Source organism: Sminthopsis crassicaudata, chromosome 6, assembly GCF_048593235.1.
Source record: "Sminthopsis crassicaudata isolate SCR6 chromosome 6, ASM4859323v1, whole genome shotgun sequence".
NCBI classification, from domain to species: Eukaryota; Metazoa; Chordata; class Mammalia; order Dasyuromorphia; family Dasyuridae; genus Sminthopsis; species Sminthopsis crassicaudata.
Genome location: NC_133622.1, coordinates 155,280,767 through 155,297,437, shown reverse-complemented (window position 1 = coordinate 155,297,437; position 16,671 = coordinate 155,280,767). Strand labels below are relative to the sequence as shown.

The following is a 16,671-nucleotide window of genomic DNA, read 5'->3' as shown; positions in this document are numbered from 1 at the left end:
GGAAGTGGTCACTCACCTCTGGAGGAAGCAAGACCTTTTTATAAAAGGTGCTACTTGAGCTGAATTTTGAGGGAAGAGAAGGATTCTCTGAAGGGCAGAGATGAGGAGAGAATACTTCCGTATATGGGGAATGACCAATATAAATGCCCAATGATAGATAATGGCATGCCATGTGCCAGGAACAGAGAGTATATATATAATGAATAGAATTCAAAAATGTGCATTAAATGAAAGGTACAGATTCAATGAATTCAATTCTGTAAAAAAATTTTGAGCAAAGAGTTATTTCATTTAAATTAGAGGGAGTCCGAGATCTCGTACGCTTTCCCATACTTCAGAGTGGAAATGTTCAGCGTCATTAGCTATTCTACAAAATGTTCTTTAACACTGTTGTTTGGAAAGATTCCTGTGTAGTATCAAATGAATAAAGATCCATTAAATGTCATCATTTACTGAATTAATTTCACTACTATGTGAACATATAGTAAAATCATAGATTTTAAGATGGAAGGGACTCCCAAGATTAATACCAGGCAAGTTGCTGATTTTACAGATGATGAAACTGAGGTCAAGAAGAGGTAGTGACAAAACATATATTTGAACCCAGACCACCCCCACCCCCAAATGCATATCCATCATCTTTCCATAGTACCAGACTGCTTCCCATAATCAATTATTGGACTTTTTACCTGACAATCATTTAAGAAATCTCAAGTCATCTTAGCGAATGTTTATTTGAAACCAGACAACTGATAAGAATTTCTGCTAATGAAAAAAAAATTATGAAAAATGATTTTTTAAAATTATCATGGAAAAATTTTTACTTTTGGCTGCTAAATTCAAGATTTTTTCCCACCATATTTTACATAATTATGTGTGTTTTAGTTACTGTGAAAATTACTTGATAGTCATAGAGCAAATACTAACTGAGTAACAAGGTTAAATAAATGGTGAAAAGCCAGGTGGTAGCATCAAACCAATCCATAGTTTACAATATCATCTTTCTAATAAATAATTTAATATTTACCATGTTGATACAGATTTTGATTTGGTTTTTAAAATAATTATTGTTTTTCATTATCCAGATTTTTGGCTGTTGTGCCATCTTTGACAGACAGTTCAGAATCTGTTTCCGGGCAACGACCAAATACTAGTGTGGAACAAGGGTAAGTTTACAGTTCAATGACTGGAAGAGCAATTATATTACTTTTGGCAGGGGGTAGGGGGGATAATGATAACCAGTTGCAATCTGCATTCCTTTTTACCTTTCACAGTTGGTAGACACAATTTGAGTTGGCTACTTCATAATAAATAAGAACAAAACAAGTTCCTCATCATTTTCTTGGAAAATCATATACTGTAATTAGTAGCTATGTTCTGGATTTTCTTGAAGGCTAAAATAAATGGTTTCAGAGATTTCTAATTCTTTATGATTACTATAAAATGAAATTATAATCTAATTCTAATCTATATGGTTCTAAGTAGATATTTTTAAAAGGCTAGTCGTGTGTCATTGAAGAAATTAAAATTACTATTTTTTTATTTTCTATAGCTATAGTTTAACAGGAACAGATAACAGATATGGCATTATTTTTAACCTCAAAGACATTTGTAAATGTCACAAGAAATAAAGTAGATTAATAACTGCCTTAAAGTTTGTTTTTTCCTTTCCATACTAGTAGTCATATTTTAGTACTCTATCATAACCTGACTTGTTCCCTAAATAATCTTCATATTTGCCAGTTACAAAGTTCCTGCTACTCTCAATGAATCTGTACCTTTTTTAATCTTTTTCTTTTCTATATATTTTTTTGAATCTGTACATTTCCAAGAACTTTTTAAAATTTATAGGAAAGAAGCAGGAATTAATTTCCAATTTCAATATCAGTTTCTCATTGTTTATCTTAGTTGCAAATTCTGCTGTTTTTCATTAATCCTTGCAAATTCAGTAAACTTGTTTAAAAGAATTTATCAGAATGAGAAAATGTAATACCTTTGTTATTAAGAGTTTTACATAACCAAGGTATATTCAGAGCCAGCCTATTATAGTGAATTGAATCCTGGATTGTCAGTAAACTTATATCTTTGTGACCCTGGCAAGGTCTTCCATGAGCCTTAAATAGAGCTAATAGCCACACCTTTCTTACAGGGTTGTTGTGGGAATTAGATAAGATAATGTATGTGATTTACTGTAATTTATAGATAAATATCTTATGGCCATTAATTTTTCTTGATCAAAAGCCATTTATATTTCTCCTGTCATTAATTATTGCTAACTCCAGAATTAAAGAATCTCAGAGATGGGAAGGACTTCTGTGTCCATCTAATCAAAAGTCTATTTCTGCATATAATTTTAAATGTAAAACTTGTAACATTTCCAGAGTAAATTAAGAATGAGCAAAAAATACTGTGATGGGTGTCTTAGGGAAGCTGTCCTAAACCCAAGTGTTTAGTTTACACAAATGATTAGTCTAGCAAAAGCAGGGGGCTAATAAAAGATTTCCTTAGCTTATTAGATGTGTTGAATAATAGGGCAGCGATGAAACACGTAGGTAGATCTTGCTCTCAGGGTGATTCTTATTCAGTTGAAATCCTTTGTCTTCCTGCCTCAATGGCAAAGTCACTGGCAGGGTCCACAGGCCTTGAGGTAATTAATTAAAATACCAATGAGGCTGAACCCAGAAAAAAGCCTGAAATATCTATAAAGAGAGGAGAGGTGTGGTAAGGCCTGGTGGCCCTCCATCTCTGTCTGACATTTTTGACTTCCATTTCACTCATTCAAATCCTGTGAGAAACTCAGCAGCTCAGACAAAGATGATAAATCTAAGGGATAAAATGCTCTCAGTGGCATCCTCTCCCCACTCCCTGCCTTACCAGGTAGGTTCTGAGATGGACCAGAAGAAGAAGGCAAAGAGAATAGGATGTCTCAGGTGGCAGCAGCCCCTGATGTTTGGGCGGTGAGGGGTGGGAGGCAGCAGGAGGGTGAAGAGGGTGGTAATATTGTCTACCAGACACCATATCAGCAATGCAAAAGCCTTCACTTAAGGCATGAAACAGAAAGCTTTGTACTCCTTCTTTCTGCGTGGAAGTGCATGAGGGGGAATGGAGGAGAAATTCTATCCCTCATCATTCTCTAACTTCCCTTGTAATCTTGTCTGCTTTCTACTTTAGGGATTTCCTCTATTAAATTATTTCCATAGGACAGTCCAGAAACTTCCCTGTTGAAATTCTTAGTTCTTAGTTTTTAGACCAGCTTCCTTCATTAAAATGAGTAATGAATATATTAATTTTAATAATAATAATATTTGTGATTAAATTGTAATATAGACCTGTCAAAAGTACAGTTTAAAATTATGCAAATCACATGACCTCTAAAAATTCATGCCTTGTGATTTTATTAATATATGTTTCTATTCTACATGTTTTTCTGAAACATTGTACTCCATATCTTGTTTCTTTACTGCCTAGGTCTGGATTGCTTAGCACCTTAGTAGGTGAGAAGTCTGTAACACAGAGATGGGAGGTAAGTTTAATGAAAATTATTTACTGTTTCCTTCTAATTTGTAGTTTAAAATTTTGTGGCCACACAATGAGGAAAGCACTAGCGCCACGTTTTATTACACAACAATTTGGAAAATATATTCTTCAGACATTTTTGCATTGGAATCTATTTTATTTTTATACTTCTAAAAATGTTTTGGCTGTTGTTAAGTAATTACTTATTTGACTAAGTAGCATCATTTATTAAGTCCTAAAACAGAAACTATTGCACAAAAATATACTTTCTGATGCAACCACATTATAAATATTAAGTAAAATGTAAAAATTATGATGATAAGAAAATTCAGAGTAATTGAATATATTGAAATGAGCTGCAATATTAATATTTATTTTTATTTACCAAGAGAGGTGAAATCAGCAATTTCCAGTACCTGATGCACTTGAACACTTTGGCTGGCAGATCTTACAATGATCTCATGCAGTATCCTGTCTTCCCCTGGGTCCTAGCAGACTATGACTCACAGGTAAATCTCACATTGTTCTTTTGAAGTTAACTTTCAAAAGACTGTAAAAAATTTTCCACTTTCTGAAATGTTTTATCTTCTCCATTTTTTTTTCTAGTTGGTAACTAGTTTTTAAGGACCTGATATGTGTGTCTATCCATTCTAGAATGTTATTTTGCTTATATTGTTACTAGTTATTAATATTATATTTCTTAAGTTGTTTACAATTAAGGTGTTTTAAATTGTTTTTCAGTAAAATCATTACTGTCAGGTAAGGAGTTATTTTGTATTAAGTAGCACATAAAAGTGGATTCAGAATCATCAAAAGAGGCAAATTTGTTTCGCCTTTTCTCTTATTAGTTTCTATCTAGTGAGACTTTAATAGTAAATTTTCAAAATTGAAAGCAGAACAAAAGGAAAGAGTAGTTTTACACCTGAATTTTATACAACTTGTATAACTTATCCTGCCAGTGTTGTCCCATTCATCATATTGATTTGTTTTTTAAGCTTTACTTCAAAGAACTTCTGTTGTATAACAATGCTACCCATAAAGTCCTCCTTTTTATAGTGATTCATAAAAGGCAAAAATGGATATAGTGCTTGCCCTCAAGATGGTTACATTTTAAAGAAAGAAAAAAGAAAGAGACAAAATAGAGATAATATATATTAATAGGCACACATATATTGCTGAAATTTACAAGATACCATTTTTAGGTAATTTATGCACCTAAGTGCACATTTAGAAAATATTTAAGTGGCAGAGGCAAAAAAATCAAAGGTGTGTTCAGGTTTTTTTTTCCTCTCTCTTTAAATCAAAATCAAGAAAGAATTATTTGAAGGATGAGATTGAGAAAATGTATAGATAGGACATTGGTAGAAAAGAAACAATGTAACTCTATAATTATACTTGATTATATAATTGAAGGAAAGTATAAGAGCAGATTCTAATAATATGGCTTATATTCATAAATGTATATTTTATTTTTGTACAGCCCATTTCTATCCCATAAAACCATGAACTACACAGATCAAACCTTTTTTAAACCTCACAACTTGGTAAGACATTGTGATCTTTAGGAGAGTTCAGAAGATAAATAATGGATAGAGAGCCAGTCTTAGACAAAACTAGGAATACAGATACAGGCCCCATCTCTGCTACAGTTTGGCTTTGTGGTCCTCAATCTCTGAGCACTATGGGCACTTCCCCAAACTATATGATGCAGAGAATGTAATAGTCAACATTAGTTAGAGTCTCCAAATACAGCAGTTGCCTATTGATGAAATAGTATATCCAGACCTAGTTGGTATGATTTAGTGACAGATACAAATAAAATATGTAGTTGTAGATTTCAGACTTCTACCTTTGAAATCTTCATATGCTAAATTAACTGATGAGTTGGATCCACTACATTTTAGGTCTTTGGAACAATCTCTATTAGACTGAAGTAAAAAAAATGATTCCTATCTGGGAATATTTCATATTATTGCTTGCCCTTTAAAGGTTTTAAAAGATCACTACTCCAGTGTTTTATTACCTCCAAGTTTTTTAAGTCACCTACAAGATCAAAGCATTGGGAGGTTATCACAGTAGGGAAGACAAAAGGAGCAACTGATCCCTAGTGTTATCACAGAAGGTGATGAATTAGTCTTAAATAGTTTCTTCATTTATCCCCAATTAGAGAGTTCAGAAATTCACTCCTCCTACTCTACTAGTAAAGATCAATACAAAATATTAATTCAGTAAAAATTGAATTAGATGGCTTAAATACTACAAATCTGACCTGCATGCTTTTATCAAAGGAATAAGCAATCACTTCCAAGGTGATTATCTTCAGAATGACTTAGTTATTCATTAGTTACATTCTGTTTGGCATGAATGTAAAAGTGATACAATCTTTGCTGACTAGGAGTCCAGCTCCCTAGGATTCCTGATGCTTTGTGGAATTTCTCTTGGAGCCTAGATAAACATCTACATACACACTGAAGCCCCAAATTGTTTTTATTTTTTTATGTTGGTCAAACTACTAAAGGATTTTCAAGCATTTAGATTTGGATTTTGCTTTGTATTTTAGGAAGTTGATCTCACTAACCCCAAGACATTCAGGAACCTAGCCAAGCCTATGGGAGCACAAACAGATGAAAGATTAACTCAATACAAGAAACGTTATAGAGACTGGGAAGATCCTAATGGTAAGTAATGGTAAAACTGGAGAAATTGAGAGAAATTTCAGAACTGAATCAGTAATTATTTAAAGTCTACCAATCAGACTTTGGATATTTCCTCAAATGCCCCTTTAGATTTTTCCTCATTTTTATATATTGCATTTTCTACTGCCAACATTGACACCAATCTTATTAAGACTTCAACTAAATCGTATTTTAATTCCTAGCATATCTCCATATTCCTGCCTCCATGTCTTTGCTCACACTGTCACACCTAGAATGTTCTTCCTTAATTCTCTTGTTCATCTATACCCTTTAAAATCTTATCTGTCCATCAGGCTCCAGCTCAAGTGCCATGTCTTCCAGAAATGATGTTCACAGTGAGAAATGATATTCCCTTTTTCCAAGTACACATAGCATTTTTTTCTCTTCTTGTTCTTATCCCCTATTCTATTCTGGATATTTGTGTGTCTATTTCCAAGGTCCCACTCCTAGTTTATAAGAATCATGAGGGAAAGTACCAGGTTTTAATTATATTTTTATTTTCCCCAGTCTTCATCACAATACTTTGTATATGGCAGATATTTAATAAATGGTTGTTGGATGAATAAATGAATCAATTGCTGAATAAATAAAGAAGTTACATTTTTATGTTAGCATAGCATTTGTTTTCTTGTCTCTTTTTAATACTTTTCAAACACCATCCATGGATTACTCCACTGTCCATCTATTCCATGCTACTCATATACTTCTAAACCAGAGCTAGAGGAAATCACAAAACCAACTAGGCCTTGGAATCAAGATCTGAGTTCAGATTCTGATTTAGATATTTAGTAGCTATGCAACCATAAACAAGTCACTTAATTTCTCCCTGCTTCAGTTTCTATATCTGTAAAAATGAGAATAGTCATAACATCTACCTCAGAGTTGTTGTCAGGACAAGGTGAGGACAAGCAACACTTTGCTAGGCTATTATTAGTAATAATAGAAATAATAAAAGTAGTCTATAGAATTATTACCAGATACTTTTAAAAAGGATAATAGAGGATTGATAGCAATTTTGAATTAATTGTACCGTCTTTTTAAACTTAAATATACTTACTTTGAATGGATAAATCACCTTATTAGAAAGAAGAAATCCTTCGCTTTTAAAATGTCTTGACATGTGAAAACTATCCATGCAATCTTGTCCAGCAAGGAGTAGTAAGGGGATATTTTAAATTTGATATTTTCTTATTAGATGGCTTTTTGTTAAAAACATTATCCTGCCCAGATTTGATGTTTCTCCTCGTTCTCTATCTACCCCAAGTTAAACAATTCAACTTCACAATGTTCCTTACTTTGTTTTCTTGTCTCTTTTTAATACTTTTCAAACACCATCCATGGATTACTCCACTGTCCATCTACTCCATGCTACTCATATACTTCTAAATCAGAGCTAGAGGAAATCACAAAACCAAGCTCAGTCCATTACAAATTTTTATTGTTGGGGGCAGCTAGGTGGCGCAGTGGATAGAGCACCAGCCTTGAATTCAGAAGGACCCGAGTTCAAATCTGGTCTCAGACACTTAACACTTCCTAGCTGTGTGACCCTGGGTAAGTCACTTAACCTCAGCCTCCAAAAAAAAAAAAATATATTTCTTTAATCTCAACTTGAGTACTCACTACTATTAGGAAATTCTTTTAGTTATCATTCATTAATTCTCTGATCCCATTCTCCAATAATAAGATTTCAAACCTTTTCTCTCCTCAAACCTCCCCAACTTCCATTCTCCTACTTAACAGCTATATTTCACACTTTACAGAAAAAATAGACTATTTGATATGAACTACTCTTCTTTCCTTTCTCTATACCTCTTGACATGATTCCCATCCTCCTTTCTCACTTCCTTTACTGTAGGTCCTGATGAGGTGGTCTTTCTCATTAAGACCAGCATCCCATCTCTTCCCACTTAAAAAAAAAAAAAAATTATTGTCAATCATCTTCACTCAAGTATCTCTAATCTTCAGTATTCCCTATCACTGCCACTTATACTTGCCTAAATCTCCCCCATCCTTAAAAAAAAAAAAATAAAAAAAAAAAACTTCCTATATATCCTTTCAGGATGTTATGCTACAGCTCTTTTCTTAGCCAAGCTCTTAGAAAAATAAATCTATACCTATCACTTCCACTTCATTTCTTCTCACTCATTTTAACTTTTTTACAGGCCGGCTTCTGACTTACTCATTCACCTGAAATTGCACATTCCATAGTTGTTAGTAACTTCTTTTTTTTTTTTTTCCCCTGAGGCTGTTGGGGTTAAATGACTTGCCCAGTGTCTAAGTGTCTGAGACCAGATTTGAATTCAGGACCATCTGACTTCAGGGCTGATGCTCTATCCACTGCGCCACCTAGCTCCTCCTGTTAGTGAATTCTCAATTGGCAAATCTCTTGGTCTTCATCCTTGTTCCTCGTGGCATTTGGCATGCTTCCCTCCTCTTTCTTCATGATTACTATTCTTTCTGGGTTTTTGTGAACACTACTGGTTCTGTTCTCTGACTATGTATGCTAACTGAATTTTCCTACCCCTTAACTGTTGATGTACTCCCAAGACTTTATCCTAGATCTTCTCATTTTCTTTCACTCTTTCACTTGGTGACCCCCTAAGCTCCCGTTTAATGTATCATCTGCTTTGTTGTTGACTCCCAGTTTTATATGTCCAACCCTAATGTCTCTCCTTAGCCCCAGCTTTATAACATCATTTCCTGCCTCTTAGAGATTCCAAATTTTATATACCAGCAACTTCTCAAATTCAGCATGTCCAAAACATGCTTTATCTTTTATCTTTTTCCTAAAACCACACCCCCTTTTCAAAACCTCCCTATTTCTTTACAGGCATCACTAGTTTTCTAGGCATAAAGATCTGTAACTTCAGCATTTTCTTGGACTCCTTGCACTTCCTCATCCACCTATCCAAACTGTTGCTAGATCGTGCTGTTTCTACCACACCAGTGTCTCTCATTTGTGCCTCTCCTCTCTGCTCACACATTCAGCCCCTTGATTCAAGCCCTTGTCACTTCCTACTTGACTATTTCAGTGACCTCCTAATTCATCTCCTGCATCACTTCTCACTTCAGGCTCTCCTCTGTAGTCTCCAAAATGGTGCTCCTTAAATGCAGCTCTGAATATGGTGCTCTCCTGATCAATGAACTCCAGTGGTTCTCTATTGCCTCTAGAACAAAACATACACTCCTTTGTTGGGCATTTAAAGCCCTTGGTGACATTATACACTACTCCCCCCCCCCCCCCCCGGCCTGGCCTCTTTCTGTTCCACCTCCTCAGCCTGCTATCGTCCATCCCCGTATCTCTAGCAGCATGTCCCCTCTCCAGACATCTGCTTCGCCTCATCTCCTCCCTTCCCCCCAATCACAGCCTTCTCCATGAGCCCTCTACTGACTTCTCCCAACATCAAGGCCTGGGCGGTCCTTTCCCCCCAAACTACCTCGGATTTATTTTTTCTATACTCTACATATATTTATGTCTGTACATGTATGTGTACATTTTTATTACAAGAATTGTTTAATTCTTTGAATTTATATCCCCAGCCCCACCTATGTGCTTGGGTATATTGGAAGAGCTTAATAAATCTTAGTTGATTGTTTCATAAAAACAGTAGAAAATATATAGGCAACAATTCAGGACAATATTAGTATGTCAAGGCCATTCAGTATCACCAAATTCAGTACCCTCCTTTAACAGAGTGGAAGGAGATTGGGATTTTTAAATCTCAAAACATGCTTGACTGCTAAGAAATCATGCATGGTGAACTATTGCCACAAATTTAGATGAGAATTCCAAATGTCATTTTCAAGTCTTCAGTGGGCTTATTTTCAATAGAGTGAAATCTAGACATATTACTTATTTCATAATTGGCCCTTTCAAACCTGCTAAACTTTTCTTCTGTTGCCAACATTATATCTTAATTGTAGTTTAATTTTCTTTACCAGGAGAAACCCCAGCCTATCATTATGGCACCCACTATTCCTCTGCAATGATCGTTGCCTCATACCTTGTTAGGATGGAGCCTTTTACTCAGATATTCTTGAGACTTCAGGTAAGTCAGACTATCTGCTCTGTTATGATACCTTGGGTCAAGAGCAGGAAGGTGAAACACTACTGACAAAAGTGAATACACAAAGTATCTAGATACTAGGTATCTAGGGCCCACTGAATTAAGACCGATTAAAAATGCAGCCTCTATTGGTATAAAATGTTAGTACACAACATGAGTTAGAAGTTCAAAATATATACAAACTAACATGATTTCAAACTAAATTCCAAGTATAGACCTAACCTGCACCAGGAGTTTAGAAAATGCTACTGATGGAATCCATCAGCTTCATATTGTAGTTAAAGTTTGGTACTTCCATTTACTTCTTGGTCACTAATGTTGTTCTTTGCCTTTTTTCCCCCTCTTTAATTCTAGAACTCTGTACCCTTAAAATGAAACAATGAATATGCTTCTGAAGTTTTTGTAGGAAAAAATGCTTTTCTCATCCTTTATATCTGTTTATTACAAAATAAAATTAAGTAAAGAGAAGAGCATCATTTTTTTTATTCAACAAATGTGTGTTTCTTTATATGTGTTTGATTTTTTAAAGTTAGGAGATTGCAATGTCACAGAAGTGGCTGATAGTGTGATGATCTATAGCTTGGAGATCTTAACTTTGAGGCTGTTTCCATTTTACTCCATAGGGTGGTCATTTTGACCTGGCTGACCGAATGTTCCACAGTGTGCGAGAAGCCTGGTACTCCGCTTCAAAGCACAACATGGCAGATGTGAAAGAACTCATTCCAGAATTCTTTTACCTACCAGAGTTCCTGCTCAACTCAAACAATTTTGATCTAGGTATGAAAAAGTTTCTGGCAATACCCAAGGGTATTTATGAAAAAAAAAAAAATTTCACATCAGTAGTTGTGGCAAAGAAGAGATTATTGTGAATAAGGGAAACAAAAACACTATCAGTGGGTATTTTTCAAAATCAAAATATGTCTATAAAAAAAATAATATGTAGGGTAGGGTAGTTAGGTGGCACAGTGGATAGATCATCAGCCCTAAAGGCATAAGGACCTGAGTTCATATCTGGTCTCAGACACTTCCTGGCTATGTGACCCTGGGCAAGTCACTTAACCCCAATTGCCTCAAGGAAAAAAAAAAAGAAAAAGTAAAAAGAATATATAACCCAATTTCATCCAGAGCAGCAATTCTAAAATCAGATTTTTGGTAATGAGTACAAAGAGATATAAACTTTATAGTTATTTCAATATACAAATCAATCATAATTGAAAATGTCATCTGAAAATGTCACAAAAGCCAAATTAAACTTTAGCTTATTCTTACTTTTTAATAAGTTTACTATTGCTTGAGGGCACTGCCAACTTATTACAGATATTTTTAATAGGTCTTAGTTATTGTGTTAGATTGTAACTTCTTAAAAAATGTTTCTCTCTCCCCACCCACAGTATCTAACACAATGCCTTGCTTGTAGCAGGTGTTCCTAAGAAGCATTTGCTCAGTAACTGAATCTAAAAATTTGTATCCCAAAGTGTTTTCAGTTTGGGATTTCAAAATAATTTTTGCTTGTTCCTTTTTGCTTATCTTGTTGACATCAGGGAAGTGTACGGTTTCCTGGCCAAAAATGAGCCAAATTGACATACAAAAACTGAGCACCTTAATCAGTACTCTAGTAGCTACTAGTAGTGAAAGAAGAAAGATTTATGCTTGTTTGAAAGCTCTCCCTTAGAATATAGGAGTACTCTGAGAAATCTTAGCCTAACTCACATTCCATAAATAAATCTTGGGTTCTACAGCAAGATTGTTTCTCTTCCAAGGGTTCTAGGCTTATTCCTAAGGTGTTATGGGTAATTTCTTATGGGTAATTTCCTAATTCCACGGGCTTGAGCCTAGCTGGTGTTCCTTCCTCCCATGATTATCTGTTGAAAACCATTTTAGTCAGCCAGCTTTAAAATTGCATTTAGAAAGTGATTCAATAAGGACTAAGAGTCCTTAAGTACTTGCAGAATTGAGGAAAAAAATTGACGCAAGCTCAGAGTACAAGTGTGGCAAATGGGATAACTCAAAGCTTCTGGAGGCTAAAAGTCATTTCCTCTCCAAAATCAACTATAGTATTTAATGTTTCCAGCATTATCTGCCCCAAAGCTTCTTAAACCATGAGTTGTGACCTGTATAGGGTTGAGCAAAACATTTCACAACTTTGAAGATAATCAGATATTCTGCCAAGATTTAATTCTTTATGTAAAAATAAATAAGTAAATCCATCTCACTAGTATGCAAATATGCTCTTGTCTTTAATAAATTATAAAATTATATGTGTACTAAAGAATTGTTTTAAAATTAATTTCTTTATAATTTATGATCAGTAAATGTTTGATTTGTATGGCTGTTTTATATATATACCTTTATATCTGGGATCATATAAAAATTTTCTCAGGTAAAAAAGGGTCACTCATGGAAAAAGTTTAAGAAGCCCTGTTCTTGTTGTGGTTCTTTTTACTTAGATGCGAAGTTGCTACTCAGTTTTATTTTGTTTGTGTGTGTATTTGTTTTTTTTGTTCTTTTTTTTTTTTTCTTATTTTAAAAATCATATTCAATTGTTCAGGCTGCAAACAGAATGGCACCAAGCTTGGAAATGTGATACTACCACCGTGGGCAAAAGGAGATCCTCGAGAATTCATCAGAGTCCATCGAGAGGTAAGCAAGCCTGACTGAAGAACAAAACTGAACTTCATTTGGTCATGATTCCAGAAGAAGGAATAAGAACAACATATGACCCTAAGTTACTACCAATCTAATTTTTGTGATTTTCATTGTTGACTTCTTTTATTTCTCATTGGTAATTTTGCTTTCTAACTAGACAATTTAGACCAATCAGTAATTCATCCTGCTGCCTACCAAAAAATGTGTTTTATAATTACAGGCTTTGGAATGTGATTATGTGAGTGCTCATCTGCACGAATGGATTGACTTAATCTTTGGTTATAAACAGCAAGGCCCTGCTGCAGTTGAAGCTGTAAATGTCTTCCATCATCTCTTTTATGAAGGTCAAGTTGATATCTACAACATAAATGACCCATTAAAAGAGACAGCTACCATAGGATTCATTAATAACTTTGGACAGATACCAAAACAGGTACAATTGTTTTCTTGGAGATTTGTTGTTGTTGTCATTTTCAGATAATTGTTTAAAGATCTCATGTTTAAAGATTTCCATATTTTAAATAATCTATAACCAGTCCTTCAGATAAAAATGCATACGTAAAAGTTTTGGTTTAAAATATTAAGAAATAACTATAAATGAGATTACACTGAAATTTGCATTTTTGTTCTTTTCACTCTTTCACAATATTCAAGGAAATTAATCAACTGAAGACCAGTACAAAGTGTGCTTTCCAAGTAAAATATGCAGAGCCTAAGGACATCCTCTGCTCCACTAGTTTCTCTTTGATAAACTTTAATAAACTTTCTGATGGCTGTGCACAAAGCTTTACTTGAAATACTGTATCACTTTGGGTTTGATTATGCATGTATGGCTATCTATGACTTGTTAAATTTTTTTTTTTTTTTAATTTAGAGGTTGAGTAAACTAGGCAATTTTAGTTAATATGGACCATTGTATTTTGAGTCTTATCTATACTGAAACAATTCAAAGAGGAAGAAAGCCCTTTGAACTGAAACGAATACTTTGTAACTTCCTTTTTTTTTTTAAGTGTAATCCACATTTTTGAATTGCTACATTTATTTCTTTTCATGAATTTAGACAATTTTTTCTTTAAGTTTTTTTTTGTTTTTTTTTTGTTTTTTTTTTGAGGCTGGGGTTAAGTGACTTGCCCAGGGTCACACAGCTAGGAAGTGTTAAGTGTCTGAGACCAGATTTGAACTCGGGTCCTCCCGAATTCAAGGCTGGTGCTCTATCCACTGCGCCACCTAGCTGCCCCTTTTCTTTAAGTTTTAAAGACTTTTCTTTTTACATTTTCATCATTTCTTTCCTTCTCTTTCCCCCCTTCCATTTTCAAACAAAAGAAGAATGGCATACTTTTTTGCTTCTTCCCAATTTACTTCACTCTGCATTAGTTCATATGAGTTTTTCCCATATTTCTCTGCATGCTTTATGTTTGTCTGAGGGCCTGTATTGCATTTCATTGCTATAGTTTATTTATTCTTTCATTTTCCCATTCATTTTGTTTGTAGTTCTTTGCAATCTCAAAAATGTTGCCATTAATATTTTGATTTAAATGGTTGTGATTCTCAGTTTTTGTTCTCTTTAGGATATGTTCTAGTAGTAGGATCTCTGGGTCCAAGACAATTCAACTTTCAGAAGGTAGAATCAATATCTGTAAGAATAGATGAGCATTCTTAATTCCATTTTAATTAATTTAGGAATCATATGAATTGTGTAATGAAATTGAAAAAAAAAAAAAATCAAAGTGATTAGCCAGATTGTTTCAAATCTATATTAATGATAAAAGAATAGCAGACTTGTTTCCCAACCTCCTCCCGAGTCTGAATGTTTTTCCCTCAGAATTAATTACAAAGTTGAAACATGTGGCATAAATGTGCCATCTTCTTTTAAAAATTATTCTCTCTTCACTTATAAGTGATGAATTTGTGGTGAGAAGGAAGAAGCATAATAGAAGAAAGCTGATAGCACCTTACATTATACAGTTATTTAAAATTGGCAAATCATGTTCATGATTACCCTTATTCCCATTTTACACATACCTACAAAGAAGTCCTTTTCCAAAGCCTCATTATGGCACAGGGATGACCTTTTCTCAAAGTTTATACTGACTTTGGTGGGTTTTACCACTGTAGAAAGATTTTGTGCATTCTCCTTGTAATGAACCTAACATAGATAGGGTTTTTGTTTTTTTTCATAAGTCTTTTCATAAAAGACTATCAGTAGGTCATAGATTGCTAGATGATGAATTCTTTAGCTATGGATATATTAATATCCATAGATATCTAATCTCATTGATTTCAACACTTTAGACCATAGCCCATCTTGCCCCATCTTGGGTACTTCTTGTTCAAATTCACAAATTTGCTACATGTCTCCTCATCTCCTCACCTCTCCTGAATGGCAGAAACACCAGTGTAGTATATGGGCTGTCCATAGATTATCCTTCTCTCTAGAGAACTAGAACTCTAGTTCTTCTCCATAATTCCTTGTTTGTAATTTGTCAAAGTCTTCTTACAGCCACTATGTGCCTCTTCCATTTCCTTGTGGGAGATTCAAGAACTTCAACTCTTGGGAAACAATAATTTTACATCTGTCATAGCCTCACAAAACCAGAAGACCACTGGTAATGTTTTTAATTAGCATTTGTTTCAGAGAGAAGTTTGGAATCCTTCAAAGAAATTTGCAGTTTACCAGAGGCAATCTTTCCTGCTTTGCTCCTCCTTTTCAACACTCCTAGACCCAATTCATTATGCATTTGCTGTCGTACATACATACATGCACACACACAGCGCCTGTCCACGTATGTTCACACATATCTACATGAAGGTGAACACATATACTCATATTTATAAACATGCATTCTTGTATTTGTGTGTGTGTTATCACCATTTTCTTAGAAAAGTCAGAGTAATATTTGGAAACAAACACTGATCTTGGAATCCAAGAACCTGAGTTTGAGTCTTTACTTTGTCCCTAAGGAGATGTCTTAACTGAGCCTTACTTTTCTCATCTATATAATGAAAGAGAATGAATTATGTAAAAAATACTTCCCTTATGCCAGGTACCATGATGAGTATTGGAGATGCAAGCAACAACAAACAAGACAAAGGTGCTTCTAGTTAGGAGGATTCAGCTACAGGACTCATGGAAAGGCCAACTAGCAGATGGCAAAGCCAGCTGCATGACAGTGTCCAGAGGGCAGGGTAGCCAGGCTGCTAATAAGTCTTGGGAGGCAGCATCTGAGGCAGGAGGATTGCAGCCCCTTGCTTATCCAGGTGATGTGAGCAGCTAGTGACTATTAGCAAGAGAGTAGTGGTTCCAGCTGTTAGAAAAAGGGTTCTGGGTTAACTTCAGACATTATTCAAGTTTCTGCATGTATAAAATAAGGATTGGCTTTAGTAAATATTAAGTTTAACTTAATTAAATCTATATGCAGAGTTTCATGGAAAACACAAAGAAAGGTATCATCCCAGCTTCATAGTCTAAGAGAAGTAGATAATAATACAAGCATAGTACATTGGAAAAGAATATGTGCAACTCCAAGAGTAGATACTTGTTTCTGGTTGGGGTTGGTTGGAAGTATTGGTTGGAACAATTAAAAGAGCCTGTTCCAAGCCTGGGGACAGTGGAAGCAAAAATGAGAATCCACGGGCAAGTGTTTGAGGAGTCAGAGGCCTCCTGAGCCCAAATGGGCAACAGTTGTCCCTTTTTGGGCCCATTCCTGTTACATAGGGTGAACCAGAGTGAGGTGGTTTTTACTTGG

At 34.8% G+C, this 16,671-nt stretch overlaps 1 protein-coding gene across 6 annotated transcripts in view; it reads left to right on the top strand.

The window, feature by feature from the left end:
- The window catches only part of WDFY3 (WD repeat and FYVE domain containing 3), a 306,260-nt gene that overhangs the window by 264,658 nt on the left and 24,931 nt on the right, over positions 1-16,671 (top strand). For all 6 annotated transcript variants that reach the window (XM_074273239.1, XM_074273237.1, XM_074273238.1 and 3 more), the window contains 8 exons: positions 1,086-1,166; positions 3,469-3,523; positions 3,906-4,025; positions 6,077-6,194; positions 10,155-10,261; positions 10,903-11,056; positions 12,828-12,919; positions 13,146-13,358. In XM_074273239.1, coding sequence (XP_074129340.1) covers positions 1,086-1,166; positions 3,469-3,523; positions 3,906-4,025; positions 6,077-6,194; positions 10,155-10,261; positions 10,903-11,056; positions 12,828-12,919; positions 13,146-13,358 — 940 coding nt within the window. The remainder of the gene's footprint in view (positions 1-1,085; positions 1,167-3,468; positions 3,524-3,905; positions 4,026-6,076; positions 6,195-10,154; positions 10,262-10,902; positions 11,057-12,827; positions 12,920-13,145; positions 13,359-16,671) is intronic.